The 13,719-nt window shown below is 48.2% G+C and overlaps 1 protein-coding gene across 3 annotated transcripts in view; it reads left to right on the forward strand.

Annotated features, from left to right (window-relative positions):
• LOC111859912 (cell migration-inducing and hyaluronan-binding protein-like) overlaps nucleotides 1-13,719 on the forward strand; it is a 46,736-nt gene that overhangs the window by 21,277 nt on the left and 11,740 nt on the right. For all 3 annotated transcript variants that reach the window (XM_072698275.1, XM_072698273.1, XM_072698274.1), the window contains exons 2-14: nucleotides 598-693; nucleotides 1,926-2,063; nucleotides 2,326-2,464; nucleotides 2,577-2,813; nucleotides 3,871-4,050; nucleotides 5,646-5,716; nucleotides 5,796-5,891; nucleotides 6,162-6,283; nucleotides 6,601-6,748; nucleotides 7,379-7,570; nucleotides 10,420-10,589; nucleotides 11,621-11,830; nucleotides 12,504-12,709. In XM_072698275.1, the coding sequence (XP_072554376.1) occupies nucleotides 636-693; nucleotides 1,926-2,063; nucleotides 2,326-2,464; nucleotides 2,577-2,813; nucleotides 3,871-4,050; nucleotides 5,646-5,716; nucleotides 5,796-5,891; nucleotides 6,162-6,283; nucleotides 6,601-6,748; nucleotides 7,379-7,570; nucleotides 10,420-10,589; nucleotides 11,621-11,830; nucleotides 12,504-12,709 (1,967 nt within the window). In that variant the 5' untranslated portion in view covers nucleotides 598-635. The remainder of the gene's footprint in view (nucleotides 1-597; nucleotides 694-1,925; nucleotides 2,064-2,325; nucleotides 2,465-2,576; nucleotides 2,814-3,870; nucleotides 4,051-5,645; nucleotides 5,717-5,795; nucleotides 5,892-6,161; nucleotides 6,284-6,600; nucleotides 6,749-7,378; nucleotides 7,571-10,419; nucleotides 10,590-11,620; nucleotides 11,831-12,503; nucleotides 12,710-13,719) is intronic.

The following is a 13,719-nucleotide window of genomic DNA, read 5'->3' on the forward strand; positions in this document are numbered from 1 at the left end:
AGCGCATACCAGTATGGGAGATGGGGGGGGGGGGGGGGGGGTTAACGGGGTGGCAGGTGCCCTCAGCTCTGTTTGGCATCACCATCACCTGTCAGTTCATGGACATACCCAGAGCGTCGGGGGGGCCGGGGGCCGGGGGCCAGCCAGGCAGGGGTGTAGGTGGAGGGTCTAGCTTAAGGAGATGGGGCAGGCACATAAGCCCAGAGCACTGAGAGCTGCTAGCTTGAGGGCATTTGGGCAAACTGACAGAGCACTTCTGCTAAGCTCTGGCCCTGAAGGAAACTCCAGAGGTGGATAACAGGAAGTGTGTGCTGGGTTTTTCTGTGCATAGCCCTTATATAATGGCTGTTAAACTTCTAAGATATTCGTAACGTTGTACCTACTTTTCGTTAAGCCGTTAAACCAGAAATTCTCATATAATCCTTTTAAAGATTAACCTGGTCACACGTTTGGAATCGAAATGAAGAGATTATGTGGTTTTCTGTTGCCTTTCGGGGCACTAAGTAGCAGCGCATAAGTTATGGGTTTGTCCACCACACACGTTAGACGATTCCAGGGGGGGGTTTGTGTTTAACCCAGTTGTTTTTTCTCTTGCAGGTGTCCCAAGAATCGAATTGTGCCACCGTCACACTTTGATGAAAATGAGACCTTTGGCAGCCCTGCTTGTGACGCTCCTACCCGTGATGCAAGCCGGTAGGTTTCAGAAGGCGGGGAAGCCTTATCGTCCCTGCCCTGCACACACTCAGCTCAGTCTTGTCACCATGTCTGTTTGACAGTAGCGTAAACAGATCTTTGATCCCGTATGGTTGTCATTGTCAGGTTTCCTTCAGCCCTACTGACCCGGAGTAACTGCTCTGCTCTGGTTAAATAGCTCTCTCTTGAGCGCTTTTCCAGTCTATATGCCAAATTCAGTCTAAACAGGAAAAAAGGTGAGAAATACAGGGGCGGGCTCGTTTTCTGTGTGCACCCTTGGCAGTGAAGACTGCGGGAGAGGGGAAAGGAAAACATGACAAACCTTAAATTAAGGCAGCACTTTCCCTCACTTGCCCTTTTATCTCCAGAGCAGAATGCTGTGGGGGCTGTTGTTTGTGTCCAAGGTTGGTGCTCGAACATCAGCATGTGTGGCTCCTTGGGCTTAAAACCTGCTCCTAATCACACTTTATGTATTAATAGTCGCCTTCCCACCAAATGGACCTCATATATATTTATAGATTGCCCTTTTGTGCATTTGGGTATTTCCTCTGGCAACGCTGGGTTCAGAGCCCGGCTGTGCTCATCCGCCTGGCGTGCAGAGTGAGGAGCGAGGAGCAGTGCTTCAACTCAGAAGGGCCATGAATCTAATCTGGAACATTACTGGTCAAGCATACACGTGCATCCTGCTTTTTTAGCCAAACCTATCGTTCTGTAATTACAGGATGGTGTCCCATTAAGGTGGAAAGTCGCTAACCTCCCCTGTACAACAACCACCCATTCCGCTGATAGTGTTTGTTGCAGGACATCGCATAACATTGTGCTTAATTATTAACCTGCACCAGCAGTGGGTGTGGATTATATAAGAATTTCTTCTGATTAATTGGGGTGTCCACATACTTTTGGCCATGTAGTGTATGAGTGCTTTAGCAAGTCAAATGTAAGTCAGGTATGTATTTGTGTGTTAATTGATACATTGTCGTGGTTTTTTTCCGGTGTTTTCTTACACTTTTAGTCCCCTTTTTCCAGCAGAGAGGTTGCCGCTGGTCCGGGGCTTTGTCTAACATCGGGAGAGGGCTCTAGTGCCTTTCTTGATCCCACGCATCTCTGACTTCCTCGTGAAGTATATGCCACTGGAGAGCAGATGAATTAATGATGTGTTTGTTAATTTAGAATCACTGGTTTGTCGTTCACCTTTTGTGGAGCATTAATGGGGAGGGGGTGTGTCGTGGCAGCTTGTCCAGATCACGAGTCCGGCCTGAATCCATGGAATCCTGGACATAACGAAGCACACCGGGTCTCCATTGGCTACGGCCAAAGAGTCGTCCTTGCATCCTCAGCCACAGTCCATTCCATCGAGATACTCGACGGAGGTAGGAACGTCCCGCCATCTCCATCGTCAGAAAGCCTTTCTAACGCCAAAATAACAGATCAGTCGGAGAGATCTTCTCACCCGGATTAAGGTTATGGGGGGGTCTCTTCCAAAAATGGCATCGGTGATTCATCAGATTTCAGGTTTCACGTTCCTTCTGGCTGTGTCTTGTGAGTTCTGTGCAGTTTCGGCGGCAGATGTTGCATCTCGGTGCCATTTGCTGCCCAGAGGATGCTGCAGTGTGAATGCGTCGCTCTTTCCAGGGAAGCTTGTGATAGCAGACACCGGCCAGCCGATCGTTCTACGGACAAAGCACATTCTTATTGGGAAGCAGGGCGAGCTCCACGTCGGCAGCCAGGATTGTCCTTACAAGGGCAACCTCACCATAGTTCTGTACGGCAGGTGTGTGGAAGTCAAGGCTCAGCTGGGGGTTGGTACTAGTTCCGAGTCCAGTTTGACAGTAGATGGGTCATTATTTTCACTTCCTTCTCCTCTTTGCTTTGTTTTCTGACAGGTCTGATGACACTGACATAGAGCACAGCTACTTTGGACGAAAGTACATTGGGGTCGGCACAGGCGGTACCCTGGAAATTCATGGGGAGAAGAAGCTGTCGTGGACGTTCCTAAACAAAACCCTCCGACCCGGGGTGGCCAACGAGGAGACCTGTCACTTTGAGAAGGGATGGGGCAACCGGGGGATCATCGTGCACGTAGTGGATCCCAAAACGGGGGGGGTACTGCACACTGATAGGTCAGTTTCTTGGTATCCTGGACATGCTGACTGGGCACTGAGGCTTTCTGATTGGTTAAGTGGAAGTCTTACATAGGAGTTGGCCTATTAACTGCCCTTCTCTGCTTTTTACCAGGTCCTATATTGCAGGGGTGGGCAATCTTATCCGCAAAGAGCCACTGTGTATGCAGGTTTTCGCTGCAATTAGATTACCAATTAGAGGACTGATTGGCTGAAGAATCCTCACACCTGGGTTTGAACAGCTGACCTAAAGGTCACCCCAAAAACCTGCACACACACCGGCCCTTTGCGGATAAGATTGTCCAGCCCTGCTGTATTGTGTGATTACATGTTTAAGCGACTATACAATAACTGGAAGTCAACTTTGTGATCTAGTCACAAAGCAAATTTATAGCACACTAGTTCATAACTAAACAGGATTGTATTATCTATGTCATCTAAATATTTGCCTGATTAATATTTTTATGTTAAAACTTATCACCTCCTTGGGGACCTGCCAGGGGTTGTCAGAAGCATTTTGAATGTGGGGGGAACACACTAGCGGGGGGTCTGGGGACCCTCCCCCAGAATTTTTTTTAATGAATTACATGCCATTTACTGCAAAACCGGGATTGGTCTTTCAGTGGTATGTATATTCTCATATCGATCAAGTGGAATGGATTCTTTCGCGAAGCAATAGAAACAGCGCTGGGTGAACTAATATTTTATGTTAAATGTGAGGGGGTCCAAACGAATAATTATTAAATGTGAGGGGGACACGTCCCCCTCAGATTTAATGGTGGCGTGGCCCATGGGACCCGCAGATAGTCCACATTTTTACTCCCTCCTAACTCTCTACCAGACAGTCCACATTTTTGCTCCCTCCTAACTTGTTGGAAAGTTGGCCTCCTATTATGGTGCCAAGTGGAAAGTCCCCAGTACAACAACCACCCATTCTGCTGATAATACCGTCAATATTGTGGACCTGGACTGTCTGCGGGTCTCCGAATACTAGACTGGGAAATGCTGACCTAGTCCATTCAGCTTGGTGTTGCTCAAAGAGCCGTGTCTTTTGCAGGTTTGATACATACAGGAGCAAGAACGAGAGCCAACGCCTGGCCCAGTATGTGGATCTGGTACAGGAGGGCCTGATACTGGCCATGGTGGTGAATGATGAAGGTTCCAACAACCTGGAGGACTCAGCTAAGAAGACCTTGGCCGCACTTGGCAGCCAGCACTTCCACAGCCTGGGATTCCGGTGAGAATCTGTCTGCACCTGGAAAACTAATAGTATTCACTTCCATATCGGGATTATTTCAATAAAAATATCTGGCCTTACAGAAAGAAAATTACCTTTCTTATGTTTTGATTTGTGAGACCCATGCATCTAGAATGAAATCTTTTTATTCGTTTGACTATTGCAGGTTTTTTTGTCATCGAAAATATTCCCACCTCTAAGTGTATTGTTATTGCTGCTAAGATCTCCTTCCTAACCAGAAGTCTGACAGAAGCCACATGCTTTGCTGTGAAAGGCTTTTGCTTTGCAGCCGTAGGAAACTTACCGTCATGGTAGAGTTTGAATTTTATGAAAGCACTTCAGCTGATTTCATTGCTGGTGCTTTACTGCGTCTTGGGAGAGAGCCATGAACATTTGCATATAAGCATTTCCACGTGAGCTTAACTCATGGCAGGACTGGCAGGAGATGTTGCCCACTGCTTTGTCTCCTGTCCTCCGCCTGCTGGCCAGCTCATTAAGTCGTTTATAGCTGTTATCTGCTTCCTTCCATGAATATTTTTGAAGCGACGAGATGCTAGAGATGCAAAGAAAAGGAAGCTTGACTCCCCCGAGTGTAAATGGCTATTTACATCCATTAGGAGACTCGTCAACATCGTGCATCTTAATCAAAGTGGTTCAATTGCAGCATTGGTCTCCTGTGGTTAATAGAAGCTTAGATTGTCCTGGCTGTTGACCTGTCTCTTCTCTGTGGTGTCTGGCCCTCCCCACAAAGACCCAGAGAACCCCGTAGCGTAATTCACCGCTCTTTGTACTCTAGCTAGCTGGGACTAACACTTTCAATATCCTAGCCCAGGGGATCTCACACTTTTTGACCAAAGGTCTGCAACACATTTTTGTTCAAATTCATAGGTCTGGACAATTTTCAATACCAAAATAGCATTTCATGAAATTTAATGAATTAATAACTTTCTGTATTAGACATCAATATACTGCATAACAATAAGGGGAACGTAATATAAAGGCTGGTTTAATGCTCGCTGATCGTGTCTCTTCTCTGTCACTGGGGGGGGGGGGGGGGGGAACTGTGACGAGTTATGGGTGTGTAAGGTTTGGTGATTCTATATTTCATTTTTATACTTCAAACCACATTAAGCCTTTGGGGTGATGGTGGAGCAGGAGGTAGTGCTACCGGTCAGCAACCAGAGGGTTGCAGGTTCACAACCCAGGTCCTCCTGACCCCATCAAAGTGTCCTTGAGCAAGACACTGTACCCCAAATTGCTCCCAGTGTGCAGGTTGGTGCCTTGCATGGTGCCTCCCCCACCAGTGTGTGAGTGTGAATGTGAATGTGAGGCATAACTGTAAAGTGATTTGAGTACTCAAAAAAGTAGCAGAAATGCACTATATAAATGCAATCATTTATAGTGTATCAATTTACCATTTTTACACTAACCATATTGATTCATAAAGCTCATTATCGGCTGGGCTGATTAAAATGTGGTTTTGTCCATATCCGTACTGCGGTCTGGACTTTGAGATCCCCTGTCCTCTTCGTTTTCGATGCTTTCCTTCTCATTTCACCTTTTTTTCTACCCAATTCTAATCCTGCTTCCCTTAGTCATCCTTGGAGTTTCATCACGGTAAAAGGGGAGCCGTCATCCTCTGTAGAAGATCACGCCGTCTACCAAGGTAAAGCTCACTCTGATTCTGCTCCCCTGAGCCAGGGGTCTCCAGCTGCTCCAACGTGAACCTCTGTGAATTCCTCCAGGAACCAAGGCCTCGTCAGAGGCGAGGAGCTCCCGGCTATTCCAGCTGGGATACGGGGAGTACTTTACCATCACGGGCAGAAGCCAGTGGGTACAAGGTACAGTAGCTAGGCCACGACTTCTCCAGGCTCCACCTGCTAACACCCTCAAGATACAGACTGACCAGCCTTTGGTTCCATCTAACCAATAATAAACACCACCTCTGCTTCCACTACCTGTTATCTCTCGCCTTGCATGGGGTCATTCTGCCCTCTTCTGCAGCAGCTCCTTAGTCAGTGGTGGATTTAACATGCCTGTGAAGCCCTGTGTGTTTCTCAGTAGGCGCTTACCTTCCTGCGCCCACACAAGAACGTGGCTCTTTCCTCCAGAGGCAGAGTGGAGCGAGTGGTTTGACAGGGATGATGAGCGCGGTTCGGGGGACTGGGAGAAGCTGGCAGAGCTGCGTAGGGTCTTCCCGGACCGTGTGTGCAGCAGCCCCTTGGACATGCAGGTAAGCCAGGTCAAGTCAAAATGATGTTTGCATAGTGTGCAGATATCATGGTATTAAAGGATGATGGGACAGCTTCCCGAAATAGAACCTGTTAAAGCGAATGTCATTCTCTAGCAGTCAGTCTTTTGGGATTTTGGGATATGTTTGAGATATATATTTAATAATCGATGGAAAATAATAATGTATAACACCTTTCTTGTTCAATCACTGCTTTTACAACCTTATTGACTAAAGAAAGATACTGACTGTAGATCTGCTGTTTCCTGTGTTGTTTAGCTCACATTATTAATGAATACTCTTTAATGTTTCCCCCTCAGGCCGAGACTCACGATGGAATCCCTTCAAATTTAACGCAGGAGGTGTTCCACAAGCACGACAAAGATTACGGCTTGGTGTGTCTCAACAGAGAGCAGCCAGATGGGATCTGCCACAACTACAGAGTTCGCTTTCTTTGCGGAAAACTTGGTATGTCTAGAATGTTCCGAGCTGCCAAGTTGGGCCGGCAGACCCTTGGCATTCTGCTGCTGAGCTCAGAAACTCCATACCAGCTGAAATACATTGTAAACAGCATGACAGCGCTGGGCCAAAGCATGACATGCTCTTGAGGAAACTTTGCTTTTGTAAGCACACACACACACACACACACACGCACACACACACACACACACACACAAACAAACAATTCTGGGTCCAGAGGTGGGTAGTCCATCCAATAGGCAATGTTTGCTTACATGCAACACTTATTTTTCTGAGAAGTCATATGGGGATAACAAACTTATGGGCAGCTTGACCTGATATTGCTGAAAAGTTATACCTATTGATCCTTCAGGTTTCAGAATGTACTGAGATCAGGATCAGGAGACCAAGCCAAAAATGCATGGTTTTCCCCTTACAAGGTTACACCTGACACATGCATAGAATGGTAGACCATATTGTTCACCAGGAGGTCATGCTAATTTAGAGGGTCGTCAGGTCCATGCAGAAGATGCATGAGACATTAATCGGACATTAAGAGCTGGAAACAGGAAGAGGTGCATTTGAGACGCTGCAGGTGTGTGTCTGTGTGGACTGAAAGACACTGTCGCCGGTCCGCAGTGAGGCCACATGCATCTGTCACCATTGAAAGCCACTCCAACACCAGCATACTGGACCTGGTTGATGACAACAGCAGCTGGAAGCCGGGAGACACGGTGGTGGTGGCCAGCACAGACTACTCCATGCACCAGGCCGAAGAGTTCCTCATCCTGCCCTGCCGGACATGTGCCAACAGCCAGGTCAAAGTGCAAGGTCAGTCCAGCTCTCTGGCTGGGAGCAAGTTCATCTTCCTGAGATGTCTGTCACTTACGCACGTTTTCATTTGGAAGGTTTCTGCAAATAGGAGCTGTATTTTCATCCTTAGAAATTCCAGTTTGTAATTTGGTTTTTAAATTAAGATTATACTTTAATGCAGCGCTCCTCAATTCCGGTCCCGGAGGCCAGTCCCCAACATACTTTGCAGATTTCTCTGCTCACACCTTATTCATCTCACCAGCCAATTACCAGCTTTAGTGGTTGTGTTCGAGCAGGGAAATCTGCAAAGTGTGTTACAGATTTGGCCCTCCAGGACCGGAATTGGGGAACCGTGCTTTTATGTATCGATAGTGTGACAGTGCATAATGAATGTCAACAACATGGTTTTCACAAAATATACCTTAGCAAACTATTCCTCCATGAGCTTGAAAGACATGGAACTCACCAGAAGGCCGGTGACCCTCTTCATAACCTACACCCTTGTCTTCCTAAGTTGTACCTGCAGTTCTTTATCCCACTGCACCATTGCAGTGTTTTTACCAGTACTCGCTGGTACATGAGTGGGTAGAGATCCAGAGGGATTGGATGACGCGTCCCGAGCCACCGTGAAGGCAGCGGCACGGTAGCTACAAACGGACACGTCTTCAGAAGTGCGTGGCTCTGTCATAATGCACCATGACAGTCACAAAAGGCTGACTCATTTCACAGCCGCCGTCTTTGAGGGTGTCATCAGCCCTGGAAGGGGCTTCTGTCAGCGCTGCATTCAGCTGGCCTTCCCCCCCCCTCCTGCTCACCGCCACGTTGGCTGCCCAAAGTAGTCCAAGTAGGCCAGAGTGCACCTAAATCGTCTCAGCAAAGTATGAAAAACTATTTCATCCCAATATTACATAAGTTGTTTGGGTTTTTCAGTTTCCGTTTTTTTGTTTTCTTCATGTGAGTCCAGATGGATAAGGATCTCCCACAGGCCCTTACTGAGGTAGAGTGTCTGTCAGCTTCTGAGCAAACGCAAAATAAATCAATCGCTATTAAAAAGCAGAGTAGCTCTTGTCGGCAAGGGACACAAGGTTGAACTAGGATCCACCGTACCATCACCTGTCAAGGAAATCAAAAAGTTTAAAAAATGTTCTGACTTTATGAGGAATAAAAGGAGTGTGTATTTTGTAGGATTAAAATTGTCCTTAAATAAAGTCAATATAATATATTTTTTCAAAGATTCAAATTCCTCAGATGCCTAAAGGGAAGATGGGCTTAAATTAAAAAACCTAATTTAAAAGTATCATTATCATTGACAGCGTTATTTGGAATTTGAACTATCTTTACTGTTCCTTTTGGCTGTCAGGCAGGATCCTTTGTTTACCTGCAATGGATGCAGTGCACACTGCGTTTTGTTTCTGCTCTGCACTTAAGGCAGTGATGCCAGTGAGTTGCTGAGTACAGTGCACTGCACTGTCAGCCAGATGGTGATTTATTCAGCCCTGCCAAATGAAAAGAAAGACGTTTGCCGCTTCTGACAAAACCGTGGAAAGCGAACACCATAATTTGAATATTCATAAAACGGTCTCTCGCTTTCTCCAGAATTAATTTAGACAGATTAGTTTTTCTTCTTTAAGTAGTCGTTAGACAACAATAGTGGGTTTTGCTTTTTTGTTCTGAAGTGCCATTTTCTGGCTCAGCGTTTCTTTGTTCTGCTCTGAAAGTCGCCTTCCTCCATATAATCATGAGAGCCTCACATCGCTGCTAGTTTGAACCAGTAATTGCCCAGTTGCTCTCTAAGGCAAAAGGAGCAGCACAAGTAGATGTAGCAGTTTGCACAGCCTCCACTGACCACACACCTCCCAGAATCCTTGGAGCTTCTCCTATGCCCAGTCCTCCCACTGGGCTTTTGGAAGAGTAGGTGGCTGCAGGTCCTGTTTGACTCACACGGCAGGCTGTGCTGAAATAGGGCTGAACACCCTCATGTTTAATGCTAAACAAGCGCTTAGGCCGGGACACGTTTTTACATGGTGCCGTTATTTGCTCAGGCTATTTATATGGTGTCATTGCGTGTGACACTCAGCCCCTCCGGACAGATTGACCCCCCCCCCCCACAACGCTGAAGCGTTTGTCCTTGACTGTAAGTCGATGATGCTGAAAAAGGTGCACATCAGCTTGCCCAGGGCCCGCGGCTCCACGCTGCAGTGGGACTTTGAGTGTCTACTTTTCTGTGCCTCTGTCTGTTCGGCGAGCTCAGGTGTTCGATTGGCCCCACATGCCGCAAGCTCGGCTGCCCACTGTGCAGATCAGAGTTTCCCAACCTGAGATCTGGGAGAGAGCAAAAATGTGGACTGTCTGTGGGCCCCTGAGGATCGGATTGGGAAAAACTGCTTTAGGTACCTGACTGGGAGTAAGGAGCAGCTTTGGTTTTAATCACTGCATCATCAAACTGGTTTTCGTGTAACTGAGAGCAGAGTCCTGGAGCATGTGGCAGACCAGCCTGCTGGAGTATCTGAGGTGCCGACTTCCCAATCCCATTCCTGCCACAGCAGGTTGATGTCCAGGACTCGTGGTCCAGGCAGGAGTAGCCGTTCACCTGTTTTGAGACTCAATAAAAAAAAAAAAAACCCTGCCACCCACCTGCTGGAGAACCAGTCTGAGCTGGTGTCACATCTCGTTATCTTCCAGGCACCTGCTTGCTCAATGGAGACACTTAGCCACCTCCCCCCCTTCCCCATTACCCATGAGTCTCCAGGTCAGTCCACCCGGAGTATCTCCTGGTCCTCTGAAGGACACGGGCCCCCCCGCCGGAGCACACACTGACTCCGGACACCAACGAGAAACACTAACGGTCAATTTCCTTGGACTTTCAGGCAAGCCGGCCTTCGTCCACATGGGGGAGGTGGTGGACGGAGTGGACATGAGGGCGGAGGTGGGCCTGCTGAGTCGCAACATCCTCATCAGGGGGGAGATGGAGGACGGCTGCTACGGCAGCGAGGCCTGCAAGTTCTTCCAGTTCGACACTTTTGGGGGGCACATAAAGGTGAGCGTCGCTGTCAGTGATCCTCATATCGCCCTGCAATACCAAGTCACACTTCTACCCAGTTAATGTTGAGTTATCATCTGTGGCCAGTAACTGTTATGGAGAGGAACCCTGGTGGAACGATAACAGCAACCCTAAAGAACATACTGTCAGGGTGTTTCTCAATACCAACCATGCAGGGATTGTACTTCTGGTCTTGGCGAGACCTGTCTTGCTAAGTTGCCTCCCAAGAACGAACTTGGGGTGCAGTGAATCATGGGATTGGTCTCGTTTGGTGAGGATACAACTGACATATCTTTGATATTTGGTCCGGGCAAGAATGACATCTAGGGATTTTTATGATCCTCTGTAGTTCTGTTCTTGAGTATTGGAACTATTGTTCTGGAGTATTGGTCTTTGGCAACAGAAGATGACGTGAAACGGGTACACGAGAACAGGAGTACGGTCCCGCAGCCCCTTGACAGTCCCTGTCTTCCTGAGGAGGATGTCACAGCTATTAATTGTCTAGGTTTGCCCAGAGTTAGTGCGCCGTCACTTGGTAATTGAGTATGGCAGGATGGTTTCAGATCACATTTTTGTTGTTGGGCGTTTGTGCTGCGCACTTTATACAGATTCAGTTATTTGAGATAAACGGGAAATATTTTAAGCAGCTGGGCGCCGGAGAGCATGAGCGCTAAAACTCCGTTTTCAACTTTTTAAAATTCACATGCCGAGGCAAGTACAAATGGCAGCCCTGCTTTTATGTGCTGCTGCTCATTAAGGAATATACCCCGGAGAAAGGTCTCCATGTGAGCACGACTGGGTTTGGTGAGCCGTCGGCTAAATTTAATGCAGTTTCCGCAAGAGAGTATCACATCGTTATGCATTTTAATCTGAATTCACGGGCATGATTGATGTGCCTCAGAAATACCCAAACCGTAAATTTCACACTTTCACACATACTGTACACTCGCACAAGTACTCAAATACACACACACACATCTAGGGACTGAGATACCTATGAGGTCGGTAATTCCCTGCCCTTCCACTAGGTGGAGCGTGGATTCAAAGCCATGCACATGCAGGGGGTGGAGCTTCAGCACATGGGCCAGCAGTCCATGGGTCACTACCCAGTGCACTTCCACATGAATGGAGACGTGGACGAGCGCGGGGGCTACGACCCAGCCACCTACGTACGTGACCTGTCCATCCACCACACGTTTTCTCGCTGCGTGACCATCCACGGCTCCAACGGCTTGCTGGTAAGTGGACCGGGCCAGACGTATCGCACTGGGCCTACAATTGTCAGGCTTCATCCCACGCCCATCTCTGAGCATGAAAAGCTGACGGAATGTATGTGCTCCGCGGACAGCAGGCTGCCGCGCGGCCGTGATTAACACCGTCATGCGTGACTCAGTATCTGTGAAACTCCGGGCTCTGTAAGTCGCTTAGGATACAAACTTTCGCAAAGCAGATAAATAAGGAATTATCCACAGCCGCACAGACATCTGCGGGCTTCTTTAAAATCCGCTCATTCATTTTTCAGCGTCCCGGAGATAGCGACGATGCTACCGAACCTTTTTAATTCCTCTTTAACGAGTCTCACAGGCAAGCGGCTGAACTTTAGCATCCTTATTTGTCTGGGAGACTGCGGCGGCGGACCCGCCGGGCGGCTGTGAGGCGATCCCGGGGGCGGAGTGCAGTCGCTCAGCGACACGCTGATGGGCTCTTGCATGGATGTGACTAACAAGCAGGCTCCTGCCCCCCCCTCCTGCGGCTTTTTCTCATTGCGCTCATTGTCATGTTCGATAGCCTGAGGCTCTTAGCATGGCCGTCAGTGCTAAGAGAAACCTTCCCCTTCCGGCGCTGTGCCGGACCCCGGGGAGCGGCGTGGCGCTGTTCTGAACCGCCCTCGTGCCCCCTGGTGGCCGGCAGGTGCAGGACGTGGTGGGTTACGACGCCCTGGGCCACTGCTTCTTCACGGAGGACGGTCCCGAGGAGAGGAACACCTTCAGCCACTGCCTGGGGCTTCTGGTGAAGGCGGGAACCCTGCTGCCTTCTGACCGTGACAGCCGCATGTGCCGGGACATCACCGAGGGCACCTTCCCGGGCTACGTGCCCAACCCGCGCCAGGACTGCAGGTGGGACACCCCCCCAATGCTATCCCATCGGCACAGTGCTGTCCATCCCATAATCCAGCATCGGTTAGGCATATCGTCAACCTGCAACAATTCTATGAATTAATAGAACGGCGGTACATTATTCATGGCTGTGGGGAAATTCTCTCTTCGTCTGTCCCATCTTGCTCTCTATGAGTCGCACAGACACACATGCAGGTGAGAGAAAGGTTGGCGGTAACAGCACAGGGGCAGGAAGCATGCAGGGGTCGCCGGGGACAGGGGGGTCAAGGGCCTCGCTCAGGGGCCCAATGGCGGCATCAATCTGCCAGCCCCGGGATTCAAATCAGCGACCTTCCGGTATCAGTCCAGACCCTCTGGGTTACGCGCTGCCCTTCAGAGTCGTCCGTTTGTATAACATGGAGTGTTGGCACATCCATCTCACAGTCACCAGCCATAAAAATCCATTTTCCCTAATCTGTTAGGGCATGTTTTGAACATAAAGAATGGCCTCCCTGATAAACTTCACGGAATTTTAACAATTGAGCTTCCAATCAATCATAGTTTATGGGGATTAAATGCAATTATCATCAGTCTATTTCAGACTGATTGCCATTAAACCATAGATTTCAACTTCACCGTTAAACCGAGTGCCTCTGAGTCTTTGAGGAGGGGGGCGGACAGGGAAGCGGGGCTGTCACAGATTAAAAAATGAATTCCTGTGCTATGGGAAACAGCGATAGGACTGCGCGTTTCTCATTTCATTCACTGGCCCCGCAGGGTGCGTACTTCATAATAACTCCGAACACTTGGCTCCCACACAATACATTATTTCACTAATGACCCTTTTCTGTTTTTCTGAATACTATAATGATTTTTTTTATCCTTCTTTGCTTGTGTTTTTTTTTTCCTTTTTGTTAATGTTCCTGTTATTACATTTTAAGTTTAAATAAAGTTTAAAGTGTGAGAATATGTTATGAGCATATTTGATCTTGGTTGGTTTTGGTAAGCAAACGCTTGTTAGTTTGCATGGT

The sequence above is a fragment of the Paramormyrops kingsleyae genome, chromosome 13 (genome assembly GCF_048594095.1).
Source record: "Paramormyrops kingsleyae isolate MSU_618 chromosome 13, PKINGS_0.4, whole genome shotgun sequence".
In the NCBI taxonomy this organism is placed as follows: Eukaryota; Metazoa; Chordata; class Actinopteri; order Osteoglossiformes; family Mormyridae; genus Paramormyrops; species Paramormyrops kingsleyae.